Here is a 17928-nt window from a genome sequence, read left to right as displayed (position 1 = left end):
AGTTCAAGATCAGCATGGGCAACATGGCAAAACCGTATCTGTACCAGAAAGTTAAAAAAAAAAAAAAGCCAGGAGTTGTGGCACGTGCCTGTAGTCCCAGCTACTTGGGAGACTGAGGTGGGAGGATCACTTGAGCCCAGGAGATGGAGGTTGCAGTGAGCCAAGATCACACCACTGCATTCCAGCCTGGGTGACAGAGTGAGACCCCATCTCAAAAAAAAAAAAAAAAAAATCAGTTAATCCTGAGTACAGAAACTACCCAGAAGTACTCTATAATCAAATTGATTGAAGTCGGTGATAAAAAAACAACAGAAAACAAAAGACAAATTATGCACAAAGGAACAAAGAGAGGATGACAGCAGGTTTTTCATCTGAAACCTTGCTATGGATAAGACAGAGCAAGTGCTTTGAAATGCTCAAGGGGAACCTATACTTGTCAACCTAGAATTCTATACCCAGTAGATATATACCATTTTAGGCGTAGTAAAAATGGAAAGAATTTATTGCAAATAGGCCTTAGCTACAGTGTTAAAAGAAATTCTTCAAGCAGAAGGGTGATCATACTAGAAAGAAATCCGGGGCCGGGCGCGGTGGCTCAAGCCTGTAATCCCAGCACTTTGGGAGGCCGAGATGGGCGGATCACAAGGTCAGGAGATCGAGACCATCCTGGCTAACACGGTGAAACCCCGTCTCTACTAAAAAAAATACAAAAAACTAGCCGGGCGAGGTGGCGGCGCCTGTAGTCCCAGCTACTCGGGAGGCTGAGGCAGGAGAATGGCGTGAACCCGGGAGGCGGAGCTTGCAGTGAGCTGAGATCCGGCCACTGCACTCCAGTCCGGGCGACAGAGCGAGACTCCGTCTCAAAAAAAAAAAAAAAAAAGAAAGAAACCCGATTCTGTACAAATTACCAATATCAAGAACAAAAAAGGTGACATCACTACAGAGTACAGATATTTGAAGGATAATAAGCAAATATAATAATTAACTTTTTGCCAATAATATTCACCTTTTGAAGAAATGCACAAATATTTTGAAACTAGCAAACTACCAGAGCTTACTCAAGAAGAAACAGGTAACCCGAATAGTCCTATATTTAAAGAAATTGAACTTATAAACCTTCTGACAAAACTGCAGGCCCAGACGGCTTCACTGTTGAAATTCTACTATATGTTTAAGAAAAAAATTATCTCAGTTCCATACATACCCTTTCAGAAAATTGGAGAGCAGGACATACTTATCAGTTCATTCTGTGAGCATGGCATTACCCTGTTGCGAAAAGTAGGCAAGACATTACAAGAAAATGAAATTACAGTCCAGTATTCCTTGTGAACATAGTTATAAAAAGTCTTCACAAATTTTCAAATGGAATCCAACAATATATTAAGGGGATGATACATCTTGACCTACTGAGCTTTATCTCAGGAATGGAAAACAGTTCATGTAATTCAATATATTAATAGAACAAAAAAGGAAAATCATATGGTTATCTCAGGGGATTTAGAAAAAGCTTTTGACATCCATTCTTAATAGAAATTCTCAGCAAACTTGGAATAAAAGAGAATTTCCTCATAGGGTTCCTATGAAAAAACTACATTTAACAACATGCTGTTTGGTGAAACACTGAATGTTTTTCCTCCAACATCAGGAACAACACAGGAATGTCTGCTTTCACAGATTTCATTTAACATTGTATTTTGATGTACTATAAGGCCAGAAAAAGAAGTGAAAGACATCTAGATGGGAAAGAAAGAAGTGAAACTGTCTTTATTTGCAGATATCATGATCATCTATATAGAAAATTCTGCGGAATCTTGCTACTAGAATAAGTAAGTTTAGCAAGGTAGTAGGATACATGATTAACATACACAACTAAATTGTATTTCTGTATACTAATGAGCAATGGGAAATTGAAATTTGAAAGCAATACAATTTACACAGTAGTATAAAAATATATGTAATTCCATGGGAAAAGTCTGACAAAAGGTGCAAAAGCTCTACACTGAAGACTATCAAACACCACTGAGAGAACTTGAAGTCCTAATTAAATGTTCTTCAGGTAGAAGACCTAATATTGTTGAAATGGGCCAGGTGCAATGGCTCACGTCTATAATCCCAGCACATTGAAAGGCCAAGGTGTAAGGATCACTTAAGACTAGGAGTTTAAAACCAACTTGGGCAACAAAGTGAGACCTCGTCTCTACAAATAATAAAAAAATTAGCTGGGCATGGTGGCGTGTGCCTGTGGTCCCAGCTACATTGGGAAGCTGAGGCAGGAGGATTGCCTGAGCCCAGGAGATTAAGGCTGCAGTGATCCATGTTTGTGCCCCTGCACTCCAGCCTAGATGACAGAGCGAGACCCTGTCTCAAATAAATACATATGGTTAAAATGTCAGTTCTTCTCAAATTGATCCTATGGATTTAACACAATCACAGTCAAAGTCTCAGCAGGCTTTTTTGTAACAGCTGACAAGCTGTTTCTAAAATTTATATAGAAATGCAAACAACCTTGAAAAAAAAGCAAAAGGAACTTGGTTTCAAAACTTATTACAAAGCTATGGTAGTTTAAAGTATTGTATTGGCATAAAGATAGCTAAGTAGACCATTGTGGCAGATTAATGGCCAGAAATAGTTCTTCAGATATATGGTCAGTTGCTTTCCAGTCAAGATGCAAAGGCAATTTAGCTAGATTTTTTAAAATGATAGTCTTTCTAACAGTTGATTGTGGAACAATTGGATATCCATTGCTCCTTCAACCTGCCCCCAACACACAAAGTAACTACAGTCTATATATAGTACCCTATTAAAAAAATAGCTCAATGTAGACCTAAATGTAAAACTTTATACAGCTTTTAGAAGAAAACATGGGAGAAAATGTTGTTTATTAGGCAAACATTTCTTAGACACTAAAACACAATCTATGGAAGAAATTGATAAATTTTACTTCATCAAAATACAGAACAAAGATGAAAATGACTCTGAAAAGTAAAAAGGAAATAATCCATTTTTAAAGGACGGAAATGGTCTGAACAGATACTAATACAAAGAATGTATGAATATAACAAATACCCATTAGGGAGGTGCAAATTAAGACTACAGTGAGTGTGTTAGTCCCACTGATTTGCTATAAAGTGTACCATTAACTGGGTGGCTCATAAACCACAAAAGTATTTCTTATAATTCTGGAGACTGGGAAGTCTAAGATTAAGACGCCAGTGTGTTTGATGTCTGTTGGAAGATGCTTCCTGGTTGATAGATGGCTGTCGTCTTTGTGTCCTCACATGGCAGGAGGGACAAGGGCACTGATCCTATTCTTGAAGGCTCCATCCTCATGACCTCATCACCTCCCAGATGCCCCACCTCCTACTACCATGGCATTTCTGATTAGATTTCAACATAGGAATTTTGGGGGACACATACACTTTCTAGCAATTAGATACTATTAATACTATATACCTGTTACAATGTCTGAAATTTACAGGACTCACCATGGGAACAGCTAATACTTTCATACATTGGCAGTGGGTAAATAAAGTGGTATAATAATTTTGGAAAATAATTTAGTGTAGAGGACTATCTGCTTTTACAACTGAGCAGGCCATTCCCCCATTAACATTATAAGTCCCGCTCTTGCAAACGAAGCTGGGCATTCCTCCTCTGCAAACAGGACAAAGGAGCCTACAAGACTGGCCTCAGTTGCAAATAGCAGACCCTGGGGGCTTGTTTATATGTAAACATCTTGGAAATTCAGAAAGTCAGGGAAAGATCAGAGAAACAACAATGTGTCTGGCGACTTGCTAACATTCCACAAACGTTCAGGGCGGCCGCCATGTTTGTCTTGTCTTGTGTTGTCTTGTGTGTTCATTCCTTTGTTCAGGAAACACGCGGACCCCAACAATTTAGCACTTTCTTGAAATGTTAAGCCTCTACCATATGGCCTAGTTATTCCATTCCTACATATTTAATCAAGGAAAATGAAAACACCTGAATATAAAGCCCTGAACACAAATGTTCATGTTAGCTTTAGTTGTAATAGTCACACAGACACAACCCAATATCCAGCAACAGGTGAGTGGATCAACAAATTGTAGTGTATTCTACAGTGAATTTCTATTAAGCAGTAAAAAAGGAACTCGATACATGCAATAGCATAGATGGATCTTAAAATAATTATACTCAATTTTCTAAGTATGTCAGGAAAAAAGAATATGTACTGCATGATTCCACTTACATAGAATTATAGAAAATGCTAACTGATCTGTAGTGACAAACAGTTGATCAGTGGTTTCCTGGCGATAGGGGGAGGCAGGAGGAAAGATTACAAAAAGACAGAAAGGAAACTCAAAATTGTGAATACCTTTATTTTGATTTTGGTGATGGTGTGTATACACATGCCAAAACTTGTCACATTGCACACTTTAAAATAAGTGCATTTTATTGTATTTCGATTAAATCTCAATAAAGCTGTTAAAAACTTAGAAGCTTTTATACTTGAAAAATATTCTAAAATATTCTGAAAGGGATTAGTGTACCTTCTTGGGAAAATTCAGGTAAGTTTTTTTTGTTTATTGTTTTGTTTTGTTTGAGATAGAGTCTTGCTCTGTCGCCGAGGCTAGAGTACAGGTGCCTGCCACCATGCCCAGCTAATTTTTAATTTTTAGTAGAAATGGGGTTTCACCGTTTTGGCCAGGCTGATCTCGAACTCCTGACCTCAAGTGATCCGCCTGCCTTGGCTTCCCAAAGGGCTGGGATTACAGGTGTGAGCCACCACACTTGGCTTCAGGTAAGTTTTATTTCTTTTTAAATCTCTGAAAGAGAGCAAACTACAGATTTATATTGTTTATTATTGAAGCTAAAATAAGGCAAATTTAGCAAAAAGTTTGTATAGCAACAAATGGAAATATAAAATCAGTGACCAAATCTGTGATAAAATTTTATTTTGTTAAGCACAAACTTGGAAATTAGAAATTTTCCCTTTTGATAATATATTATAATTTTAGGTACCATCTGGCCTTTTTTTTGTTTTGTTTTGTTTTGAGAGGCAGAGTTTGGCTTTATCAACCAGGCTGGAGCTCAGTGGTGTGATCTTGGCTCACTGCAACCTCTGTGTCCCGGGTTGAAGCCAGCCTCCCACCTCAGCCTCCTGAGTAGCCGGGACTACAGGTGCACACGACCATGCCTGGCTAATTTGTATATTTTTTGTAGAGACAGAATTTCCCCATGTTGTCCAGGCTAGCCTTGAACTCCTAAGCTCAAGTGATCCCCCTGCCTCGGCCTCCCAAAGTGCTGAGATTACAGGCAGGAGCCACCACGCCTTGCCTTGAAAATGCTTTTTAAAATGGTTTTTTCTCCATTTCTCCTTTAAAGAATATTCAAGTTAGGAAAATTTTAGTATCTCTTATTTTATTTGATGAAAAATATTTTAACATTTTTTCTCTCCATTGATGTGTAGAGAGTTCAAAATCGGGCAGATTTTATTCCTTTAAAAAAATATTTGAAATCTGTTATACACTATTCTTACTCCAAATTAAGCAATATTAAAGAAGCATCCTGTTGTGAAGGTTTTAGATAGTATCAACCAGGATTAGAAATAGGATAACCAAAATGGTGACCTGCCTTTGATTGTCAACACCCCATACTGTTTTATGTTCTCAAATTCCTCTAGTCCCAAATTTTTCTGTACATGAGATGTAAAACCTTAAGTAGCAAAATGGCTTATTTGTACAATAACCTTTTAAGCTAATAGAACACAGATGTGTTGATGACCCATTGCTGTCAATGTAATGGCCTATGGCTATTTGGGAGTGGGAGGTGGGGAGGGGAAAAACCAAGAGCTGGTCAGAATTTGAAAGGATGTGTCTCATAGCTGTGTGACAGGATTCGAAGCAATTTACCTACTTATCTATAAAAAACTAGAATTTTGGGACATTTTTACTTCTATCATAAAAAGAGAGGATTGAAGTGAGATTTGCAGGTGTTTCCCTAGGAACAGGACCTGTACTGTTGTTTGGCTTTGGTCACTGATAGATGTAGACACTTAGTATAGCAGCCTCAAAGTTTTAGTGTATTACAAGGGCACCAGGAATTTGTTGACTATTGATAGTATCCCTAGATTATCATTTTCAAAACTGGCCCTCAGGCAAACAGTATTTCTCAGAAAGCTTCCTTGGGGGAAAAAAAGGAGATCTTAGGTCTAACAGCTTGGAAAACAAAGCCTACAAATATCCCTCTCTTGAAGATTTTGCTTACAGTTCTGAGTAGTCCTGCCATTAATTGGTTTCACTTTATTTTATCTGATTTCACTGAAGCATCTTTGATTGAGACACGCTTCTTTGTGAACCATAACTATTGTGGAGCTCACTTTGAGAGGAAGTGTCTGAAACAGTGTAAAAGGCGAGACTGCCAGAATTTGACAAAAATAGGGCAGTTCTTCAAGGTTTTGTGGGGGTGCGTATAAATCTGGATGCCTTTTGGCAGCATCCCGAAGTAGATGTGAGAAGAATTGAGCTGAGCTTTCTGAACTGTCAGTTGTCCATAAGTCCAGTTTTGAGGAAGAATTTTATAAAAAATCTTGATTGAATGTCAGCCATGTAATATACTTAATTGATTTGGAACTTTTCTTTAAAAACTTTACTTTTAAAAATTGTCTGCAGGGATCAACAAGCATTTTCTGTAGCATCGAGTAGTGTCTATTTTAGGCTTTGAGGGCCACATACTGTCTCTGTTGCGTGTTATTAGTCTCTGTTTTATAACTCTTTTTTTTATGTTGTTGTTTTTTGAGACAGAGTCTCGCTCTGTTGCCCAGGCTGGAGTGCAGTGGCATGATCTCGGCTCATTGCAACCTCCACCTCCCAGGTTCAAGCGATTCTCCTGCCTCAGCCTCCTGAGTAGCTGGGATTACAGGCGTGTGCTACCATGCCCAGCTAATTTTTCGTATTTTTAGTAGAGACGGGGTTTCACTGTGTTAGCCAGGATGGTCTCAATCTCCTAACCTCGTGATCCGCCTGCCCAGCCTCCCAAAGTGCTGGGCGGGGAGCCACCTCGCCCAGCCCGTCTTTCAGAATTCTGTGTGTTATATACTTCAACTACTTAGAAGTATTCAGTTTATAGACACTAGGTTTTTTTTGCAGTGCATCTTTATATTTTCTTCTTGGCTTTTTTTGTTTTAACAGACTTAGTAATTAAAAACTTCCCTTTGTACCCAAAATTTTAAAAATCTGTAAAGAGACAAACTTTTCTGCCATAACCTTAGTTATTCCCACCACCACCCCTTTTCCTTAATAGCCAAGAAGCATGACTATGTTGGTTGTGCTTCCTTCCCTCCCTTTCATTTTGTAGCTTACTTCAGTGGTATTGCCTCACCACCAACTCACTGAGAAAATTGTTATTAAGCTGTTCCATTTATGAACTAATTGTCAAATTTATGAAGAGTTTCTAATCTTTATCTTTCTTGACTATTCTGTAATATTTAATACCATTGATTATGTTCCCTTAATTGAAGTTTTCTTTTACCTTTACGCAGGACCAGGTTTTTCTCATTATTTGCAGACTCCCATTGCCTCCATTGGCATAACTAGTAAAAGCAGATCCATTGGAAACAGCAGCACATGAGCTTATCTTACTATTCATGGATGTTTCAATTTAGCATTCTCTTTGTGCTTTCTTTCTTTCTTTCTCTCTTTCTTTTTCTTTCTTTCTTTTTCTTTTATTTTTTGCTATGTAAAAAAAGTTTGAATTTTATAAAGTCAACCACAGTAAAAAAATTGACGAAGGTAATCACAGATTAAACATGTTGAACCAGAATGGCATTTGCCGTAATGTCATAATTTAATGTTAGTAAAATTATTTTTGATAAAAATAAAATCTCCTTTTTTTTTTGTTTTTGGTTTGAGACGGAGTCTCGCTCTGTTGCCTAGCTGGTGCAGTCTTGGCTCACTGCGATCTCCGCAAGCAATTCCCTGCCTCCCGAGTAGCTGAGACTACAGACATGTGCCACCATGCCTGGCTGATTTTTGTATTTTTTGTAGAGATGTGGTTTCACTATGTTGGCCAGGCTGGCCTCAAACTCCTGCCCTCAAGTAATTCGCCCACCTCAGCCTCCCAAAGTGCTGCGATTACAGGCATGATCCAGTTGGTTTTCACTTAGAATGAAAATTTTATGTGGAATCATTAAATGAAATTAGTAAACAATAGACTTCAAAATTTACATTATGTTTTAAAGTATTCAAAAAAGTTCATTTAAAACAGCATAATTGTATGGTCAAGGATTCTTTAGCACCCATAATATGTTTTTCCAATAATAAATTTTTCAGTATTTTTTTATTTTAAAAAAAAACCTGGATGATTGTGATATCTTACCACTGAAATTTTTTTGGGTTTATCCCAGTAGTTTTCAATCCATGTGACCATCTCACTCCATCCTCTTTCTTGACATTTGGCACCATCTGGAGACATTTTTGGTTGTCATAATTCAAGGAAGGGCACTACTGGCACCTGCAGGGTAAAAGCTAGTGATGCTGCTGCATATTCCTACAATGCACAGCGCAGTCTTTCCACAGCAGAAAATGATTTTGCCCAGGATGTCAGCAGTGCTGAGATAGAAATCCTGTTTATTGACACAGCCTTACTCTATTTGGATGAAAAGCATATGGGCTATTATTTGACAGGCTTTACTATTTATTGTGCTTCTTTAGAGTATACTGTCTTTTTTTATGGCTCCTTAAGGTACAGAAAGTCAGTGATCAAGTTTTAATTGCCAGAGAACATAATTTTTAATGTTTAATATTCTGTTTAATAAAGCAAAATTTATTTTTACTGTTGAAAGAAGCTATTTGGCAAATTACTCTTACAGGACAACTATTGTTCATGATTATCTTGAAGCTCTAGTTACTTTTTCAGGAATTGGTATTCTAAATATGAAGGAAAAGACAAGGAAAACCACAGCTGTCACCTTGCATTCATCATAAGCATCGTGAGTTCTTAGAACTATGAACAGTTACATCCAGTAGTAGAAGCCAGCAGAATGCCCAGTGCCTAGAATACAGTGGGCTTTCAATAAATCTTCAGTGGGAAGATGGATAGTTGTGCAGTTTACCTGGTATACTTGCAAAACTTGTGTTTTGCACATTGGTTAAGATGTGCCTGATCATTCATTCCTAGGTCATTTTCAACTTCGCTCTCAAAGCCTCAGTGCAAGTCCCATTTTCCCTCGCGCTGCACTTTGTGTACTATTGAAGGTTGAAGTCTTCTTTCTAAGGAAATAATATTAATAGCTAGGGGCTACTGACACCTGCTTTCTGTCAGTTTGTGGGACTAACTTAAAGTGTCCCCCTCACTCCCAATGTGAGGTATTACTGTCTTTATCTTACAGGTGAGAAAACTCAGGCTTAGTGAGACAGACCCTTAGTAACAGACCCTGATCTATTTCACACCAGAGCTATACCCCTAACCACTAATAGTATAATTTTGTCCTCACAAGCTAGACTACCTAGATTTGAATCCTCGCTCTTCAGTATCATCTTGGGAAAGTGACTTAACCTCTACCCAGTTTCTGAAATGTACGTAATAGTGTGTTACCCTCAAGGTTGTTGGTTATGTTAATACATGCTTAGAAGAGTACTGGTAGAGTGATTGCTTAATTTTAGCTCGTTTAATGATTATAATTAAAATCTTTCTAGAAAGCATTTGTGACTGCCTCGGATATTATCAAATACTAAGTTTGTGTCCTGTTTTACCTGAGTTGTCATGAAAGGGATAGAAATGTCAAGTATGAATCTTACCCTTAAAGACTTTGTAGTCTATTTGGGAAGACAAGAAAAATAAACATGAAACCTGACAAACACAATGCAGTTACTGCTAAATAATGTAATAGAGACTACAAATGCAAATAGAATTTAGTATCCAGAAATACACTTAACAGCTTAAAATTATTCAAATATGTAGTAGCCCTTCACATTTTGTGCTGAGAAATTTTGTGCTGGGGTTTTGTCAGGATATTGGCCTTCTCTTGGCTTGGCTTTGCTTTTTTTTTTTTTTTGAGAAGGAGTTTCACTCTTGTTGCCCAGGCTGGAGTGCAATGGTGCAGTCTCGGCTCACTGCATCCTCTGCCTTCTGGGTTCAAACGATTCTCCTGCCTCAGCTTCCCTAGTAGCTGGGATTACAGGCATGCACCACCGTGCCTGGCTAATTTTGTATTTTTAGTAGAGACAGGGTGTCTCCATGTTGGTCAGGCTGGTCTTAAATTCCCGACCTCAGGTGCTCTGCCTCCCTCAGCCTCCCAAAGTGCTGGGATTACAGGCGTGAGCCACTGCACCCAACCTGCTTTTGTTTTCTTATTCACCCTGAACTCTATGTTCAGTCACCTGACTTTGTAGCACCTCAAATCCCTCATCATTGTTACCCTCTCCAGGCTGCATCTCTAGTACCCAGCAGGTTTGAGAGTATGGTCTCTGATTTGTTTTTCTAAGACCACCAGAGCGAGCACAAAAGAACCAGCGAGTAGGCAAGGGTAACAGCAAAACTGCAAATTTATTTTGGTCACCTAGCTTCAGGGAAGTAGGTGGAGGGGGGAGAGGTCTGTCGGCCTCCGGCAAAGGAGGCTGACAGAGTCCCCCTGGTGGGGCTCTCCCACGGAGTTCCTGCAGTCCCGACATCCTGACAGGAGTGGTGCTGGGAAGTCTGCGTGGGACCCTGGCCTAGAGCGGCTTTTCTAGGAGTGGGAGGGCAATAGGTGGGGCATGGGCGTGTTGAGGGGCGTTCCGCAGGTGCCACCAGGTAAATCTTGGTCTCTTCGGATTGACGTCACCTGGCACATGCCCGGTTGGTCTGCACCTTCCCGGGCGCCAGCATTTTCGCGCGCGGGAAAAGTTGGGGGGAGCGAGATGAAGAACCCGGAAGTGCACCATCTTGCCTCCGTTCGTCCAAACAGTCTCCCTATTCCCTTCCTTGGAATGTTAGTGGGAATTGACACCATTATTTTTGGATTCCAACATTAGCTGGTCCTTTGATACCAATCTTCAGTTGTTTTATTTGTCCGTAGTTAGCTTCCTTTTCCATACCCTGGAAGGTATTTCCAGTATTTACGGCTGTTTTCTTATCCATTAGACAACATGATGGCCTCTCATTTTACGAATAAAATAGAGACTTTCAGACTTAACTCCTGCTTATGTCCTTCGCCCAGCTGGCATCTGTTAGACTTCTTGCTGAAATTAAAGTGACCTTGACTTCTGCAACATCTCACCTTTGATTGCTCCCTTCTTTCGAGGTTGTGTCTTTCTACAGCACCTGAGGCTGGTTTCGGTTCTTCCTGTTATCAGTTCTCAGTTTCCTCTAATACATTTCTTCTTGACTCTCCTGTCAATGTGTTTTTGTTCTGGGGGAGTCCATTTACTTCCATGGTTTTGTTTGCCAGTTACATACTAGTGAACCCCACCTTTTCAGCCCAGACCTCTCTCTTGAACTATGCATAGATACTTCCAACAAGCTACTGAATACTTTCAACTCAGAGGTCCCAGGGGCACTTCAGAGTTGACTTTTGTCAGCAGAACCTAATAATAATATATACCCACTTTTCCCAAAACAAAAAAAAATAGTTATTTTTCCTGTTCCCTACTGTCTTCTGTTACCTTCTTCTTAGTGTGAGAGCCTTTTTATGTTTGTCTTGTCCCTCTGCTTTTGAATCCTTTCTCTAGAAATAACTAAAAAGTAAAATTAATTGTGTATTTTTAAAAAACTTTAATAAGATCTCATTGCCTTTAGTTTAGATTGAAAATTCAGTTTCTGCAGTATTGATTTTCTATAATGGGCTGGAGAGAAAAGTGACTGGTGATCTTGTCCCAGTTCACAAAGGGATGGATTTTTTTTTTTTTTTCATTTTGCGTTTTTCTCTGGATCTTACTACATCCTACCACTTTTTTTATACTTAAAGGTTTAATCATAATTTAATCATGATGAATAACCATATAACAATACTTCCCCTAAAAGTACTTCACATAATTTTCCAAGAGTTTTTTTAAAAACTTTGATTTTAGGTTCAGGGTTACATGTGAAGGGTTGTTACATAGGTAAACTCGTGCCATGGGGGTTTATTGATTATTTCATCACCCTGGTATTAAGCCCAGTACCCAATAGTTATTTTTTCTGCTCCTTTCCCCCCTCCCAAGCTCCACCCTCAAGTAGATTCCAGCGTCTGTCGTTTCCTTCTTTGTCTTCATAAGTTCTCATCATTTAGTTCCCACTTGTAAGTGAGAACATGCAGTATTTGGTTTTCTGTTCCTGTGTTAGTTTGCTAAGGAAGATTGCCCCCAGCTTCATTTATGTTCCCACAGAAGACATGATCTCATTCTTTTTTGTGGCTGCATAATATTCCATGGTGTATACGTACCACACTTTATCCAGTCTGTCACTGATGGGTGTTTATGCTGATTCCATGTCATTGCTATTGTGAATAGTGTTACAATGAACATTCGTGTGCATGTGACTTTATGGTAGAATGATTTATATTCCTCTGGGTATATATCCAGTAATGGGATTGCTGGATGGAATGGTAGTTCTGTTAGTTCTGTTTTTAGCTCTTTGAGGAATTGCCATACAACTTTCCACAACAGTTGAACTAAATTATACTACCACCAACAGTGTATAAATGTTCCCTTTTCTCTGCAACCTCTTCAGCATCTGCTATTTTTTGGCTTTTTAATAATAGCCATTCTGACTGATGTGAGATGGTGTCTCATTGTGATTTTGATTTGCATTTCTCCAATGATCAGTGATATTGAGCTTTTTTTCATATGCTTGTTGACCACATGTATGTCTTCTTTGTAAAAGTGTTCATATTCTTTGCCTACTTTTTAACGGGTTTTTTTTTTTCCCCTGTAAATTTGTTTGTTCATTATAGATGCTGGATATTAGACCTTTATCAGATGCATAGTTTGCACATATTTCCTCCCCATTCTGTAGGTTGTCTGTTTACTCCATTGAAAGTTTCTTTTGCTATGCAGAGACGTATTACCACTTTTATCATCACCTATTACGGGGTAATATTTGAAGTAGTGTAAACTTTTATACTTAGTATTTAAGTATACAAATGTCCAATTTTCAAAGCCTTTATAGTTGACTCTGTCATTGTCAGCCTTATTCACCTTAGAATCTCGCAAATTTGTTTGAATTCTGGACTGCCACTATTCACTATAAGAACTTGAGCATGACAATCAAAATGGTGTTAGCAGTATATCAGTACTTAACTTTTTGGATTATGAGGATTAAATAAAATAATGGAGTTAAAGTGCTTAGTTCAAGGCCTGGCACATAGGAAACACTCAAGAAACATTAGCTGCTCTTGTTTTACTGTTGTGACTGCCTTACTCCTTAGCCTGAATGTGCAGTTATCGATGCCTTTGTTCACACTATTTTCAGGCCCTGGAACACCTTATGCTTTCCTCCTCCCACTTCCTGTGTCTACTTCTGTCTCAGGATTAGGGCTTCTAAAAACTTTTTCCAGCTTGTAGTCCTTTACCATCCACCCTTGTCTTTACATAGGCATTCCCTTATTGGTGCTTTTTGTACATATTACTACTTGGATTATTGCATTTCATTACAATTTGGACTTTGAGTTCCTTTGCAGTGGTAGGGATTAGTTCTCAGTCTATTTATATCCTGGTATTACTGCCCTGCCTTGGAGCTAACAGGTTTTTTCAGTTGGTAAAAATAAATGCTGTTATCTAGGTTATCTCATTTAATCCCCTCAGCCACCCTGTGGTAGGGAGTTGTTATTATCTTCCGTTTCCAGTTAGGGAATCAGAGGCTGGTTGAGGTTAAATGATTTGCCCCGGGCTACTTAGTATGTAAGTGCTGTAAACCTAGAAGTCCTAATATTTATAACTTATTACTACCCTAAAGCTACCCTCTTATACCTGATATTTGTCTTTATAGTATGAGTAGAATAACATTTAAGTTTGGGCTGTGTAAGACATCTCAAGAATTGGGATTCTGCTTATTCAGAATTGTTATAGTTTCATCTGTGTAGAACTTGCTTTCTTTTTACTATATAATATTGCTTAGCAAAACAATTTAAGATATTGAACTTTGTATCAACCATTTGCTCAATAAATATGTAGAGTTGTTTTTACTTGAAAGAATTAACATTGTATTTTTTTTTAAATTCAGATTTTCACTGATTTCAATGAGCCTTTATTAAATTTTATTTATTTAATATCCTTGAGATAATTATGTATTCGTATGTGAATGATAGGCCTTTCTTGGTCCTTATAGCATTGTCATTTTAGGATCATGTAATAATAAATTTGGATGACTTAAGGATTTGTTACAGCTTTTGTATTCAGTGAAAAACATTGCTTCTGATAGCTGGGGTAGGGAACCTGAGGAGGGGAACTACATTATTAAACTACAAAATTACTGCATTCTATTAACTTTATAATATTTTAAAGCCACATTAGCAGTGTATATGTTGGTTCTAGTTATTCTGGAAGGTGTAATTGTGGTTTGAGTTACACCATAAATTCCAAAGAATGCTAGACAGTTTCTTATTTTTAAAGAACAAGGAATAGAATTGAAAATGAGCAGTGTTTAGTATCATTGTATAATCTTCCAGTTTAATTTATGGATTTATTTTGCTTTATTGTTTTTGTTTTTAAGGTTTGCTTATTTAAAAAATATTTATAAGCATTCCTCTCATTACAGAGCATAGTAATGAAGGAAGATTTCATCACGAATTTCACCTCTGTAACAGTAATATTTATATTTGATTTTAGGGAAGCTATGCGAAATTATTTAAAAGAGCGAGGGGATCAAACAGTACTTATTCTTCATGCAAAAGTTGCACAGAAGTCATATGGAAATGAAAAAAGGTAAGATTATTGTTTTTCTGGTGGATAGTTAATTGTAGTTACCACATGAATTTGCCAATTATGTATTAATATATGTGTCAGAGGATGGTTTCTATTACTGGGTTCGTTTGCTAGTACAAAATAAAAAATAGGGAATTTGTCTCCTGAAGGGGAGAAACAAAGTGAATTGTAGTATACTGTTAGGAATAGATAACTGGTGCCATGAAGAAAAGTCAGCATGGAGACAGAGGATCTCTCAGCAAGGCAATCTTTACTTTCTGCAGAAAGGGTGCTCCTTACAGGTGGAATAATGGAGAGAGCACACTTAACAAAAGGAAAAGCAGACATATTTGTCCCTTATGCATTTGGGTCATCCTTACCTCTGTGTCCTGCATCCGTTGGCTGGAGCTGGACCTCAGAGTCTTAAATTGATACCCAATTTACTAATAACATAAAACTTTCCTAAATAGGTAAGTACAGGGGAGAACAAAGAAGAGAGGAAGTTGCTTACAAAAGGTTTGAGAAAGCAATAACATTTCCAAATAAGGAAGAGGCATAAAGCTATGAGCTAAGACTTGTCTGGGCCTGCCCAGACATGCCTAAGTAAACCAAAGCGACTAATTGGGGTAAAGTGTAAGAACTAATAGTTGATAGGAGGCTTTAGAGTAAGAAGCTATTATTTCTAGTGTCTATTATTTTATTTTTAAACCAAGACAAGCTTTGAAGAGGAACTTTTCTACTTTCTACACATACTCAAGCTAGGAGGAGAATTTAATAAAGGTCATCTTGTTAATAAATCCCTGATCTTAAAAAATCAAATAATCCACAATTTTTCTTTTGGGCTACATAATATTTCCCAAATACTTATGTGATACATTAGGTCATTCACAGCGAAGCTTTCTCTTTGGTGGAAAATGTAGTTTTTTACACAAATGTGACCCCAAAAGTACCATTTTGAAAAGGAAAAGGCTAAACAAGCTCTTGATCCTAAAACTGTCTTGAGCTTAGGTTAATTGAGCTATAGAGTGATTATAAAGAAAACTGCTGGCTCTCTCTCTTGGTCCTATTCTTGTTTGGGTTGCTATTAAGAAGAAACAGCAAAGCTGGGTTCATACTCTCATACTGGTTGAATGTGGACTCAACAGAAATTACCTATAAAGTAGATTAACCAAAATTAAATTACAACAAGGTGATTTTAAAATATTTCTCATGGTATCCTATAAATTTCAGCATTTTTTATGTTTAATTAGGGACTTTCATTGTTTCTTCACTTGATTCCTGGAATTTTCTTGTGAATAGTTTCTTGAGTCTGTCTTTCAAACAGCATTTTTTGGTTAAGCATTTCATGGAAAAAGCCTGCTTACGGAGAAAGATCAAAGGTTTTTAATTGGCTAGAAAGGTACCCAACCAAAGAGAGAAGGAATGAAAACTAAGGTTTTGGGGTTGTTGTGAAAGGAATGAGTAGAATTCTTAGAGATTGTGACATAAAGGAAACCTCAGCTTATGCTTAAGACAAGGGAAATGTAATATGTATGTGATTAGATTAATTTACATGTTAAAGGAGAATTAGGAAGTCCCTTTTTAGGAAGTTCCTGGAAGCTGACTAGATCTGAGCTGAAAAGAAGGGTAAAGCTTTTTTTTTTTTTTTTTTTGAGACAGGGTCTCACTCTGTTGCCCTGACTGGAGTGCAGTGGTATGATTTTTGCTTACTGGGCTCAGGTGATCCTCCCACCTCAGCCACCTGAGTAGCTGGGACTACAGGCACTCACCACCATGGCCAGCTAATTTTTGTATTTTTTATAGAAACAGGGTTTCACTATGCTGTCCAGGATGATCCCAAACTCCTGGGCTCAAGTGATCCGCCCTCTGCCTCCCAAAGGATTAGAGGCATGAGACACCGTGCTTGGCCAAGAAGGTAAAGCTATTTAATTGGTAGTTTTATCCTCAAAGATGAACAAGTGAAAACAATTTTTAAGATTCATACTGCCAGGTATTGTTATTCAGGCTTACTAAATTTATGATTATTTTATCTTACTTTACTAACACAACTTAAACACTGATTTAGGGTTAAATATGGGAAGAAGTTGGTATCTGTAGTTTGGGACATAGCGTACCAACTCAAATTAGTGGTCCTTTTTTTCCCCATGAAGTTGATACTAGAAATTCAGTATTTCTTTTTCATTAATGACATTTAGTGTGTGTTTATAGCAAGTTTTCTGCTTTTTAAGCAAAACAGAAAAAGTCAACACCCGTCATGGAAGAAGAATCTAAAAGGCCAGCTGTGCACCTCATAGTGAATCTGAGGTAGAAACAGTTTCATATCGGCTCCGATCATGAGCCAGACATTGTTCTGAAAGTGCTTTATAAATATTTTAAAGTTGTAATCCTCATAATAATTTTGTAAAGTAGTCATGTTATGATCCAAATTCTGTGGGCAAAGAATCTAAAAATCAGAGATTTTAAATGTGTCCAGGTTGACATTAGTTAGGAATCTGTGGAGCTAGGGTTGGAACTCTTGAGGGCCTAATTTTAAATATTTACCCTTTTTACTACACTAATTGCCATACCATTCCATTTGCGTTTGAGTGTTGTGTTATCTAGAGCAGGGACTAAGGAGGAAAAGATCCTTTGAGTACTTAAACTTTGTAAACTTAACTTTGCCTAGGACTAACTCTTTTACCATTACCTGGGTGAGACTGGACTAGCTCTAATTTAATTGTGAATAGATGCATGTTTATCATATAGCTTCAGACTTGGGCAAGCTGCTTTTCTTTTCTCTGGATTTTTGAAGATGCATTTTAGTATAATTGAATTCACTTATTCTTTATTTCTGATTGGCTATTTGGCTATTATGTGCCAGGTTTTATGCAAAAAGACCTTTACTAGGAATTTTAAAAGTCACTCTGTCACTTAATACCGGGATGTATAACTGAGGCCCAATGGAGATAACAAAAGGGGAAGGGCTATTTAGAAAATATGTTAAAATCCAGATAAGGTTCCTGTTTGTTAGTTACTGTTAAAAAATACGGCCGGGTGCGGTGGCTCACGCCTGTAATCCCAGCACTCTGGGAGGCTAAGGTGAGAGGATCAC

The 17928-nt window shown here is 37.8% G+C and overlaps 1 protein-coding gene across 4 annotated transcripts in view; it reads left to right on the top strand.

The window, feature by feature from the left end:
* Window positions 1–17928, top strand: part of RBPJ (recombination signal binding protein for immunoglobulin kappa J region) — a 102919-nt gene that overhangs the window by 59191 nt on the left and 25800 nt on the right. For all 4 annotated transcript variants that reach the window (XM_011935634.1, XM_011935635.1, XM_011935636.1 and 1 more), the window contains one exon: window positions 14763–14858. In XM_011935634.1, coding sequence (XP_011791024.1) covers window positions 14763–14858 — 96 coding nt within the window. The remainder of the gene's footprint in view (window positions 1–14762; window positions 14859–17928) is intronic.

This window comes from Colobus angolensis, unplaced genomic scaffold (genome assembly GCF_000951035.1).
Source record: "Colobus angolensis palliatus isolate OR3802 unplaced genomic scaffold, Cang.pa_1.0 Scaffold146, whole genome shotgun sequence".
Classification (NCBI taxonomy): Eukaryota; Metazoa; Chordata; class Mammalia; order Primates; family Cercopithecidae; genus Colobus; species Colobus angolensis.
The sequence above is the reverse complement of the archived record's forward strand: the minus strand, read 5'-3'. Positions and strand labels throughout refer to the sequence as shown.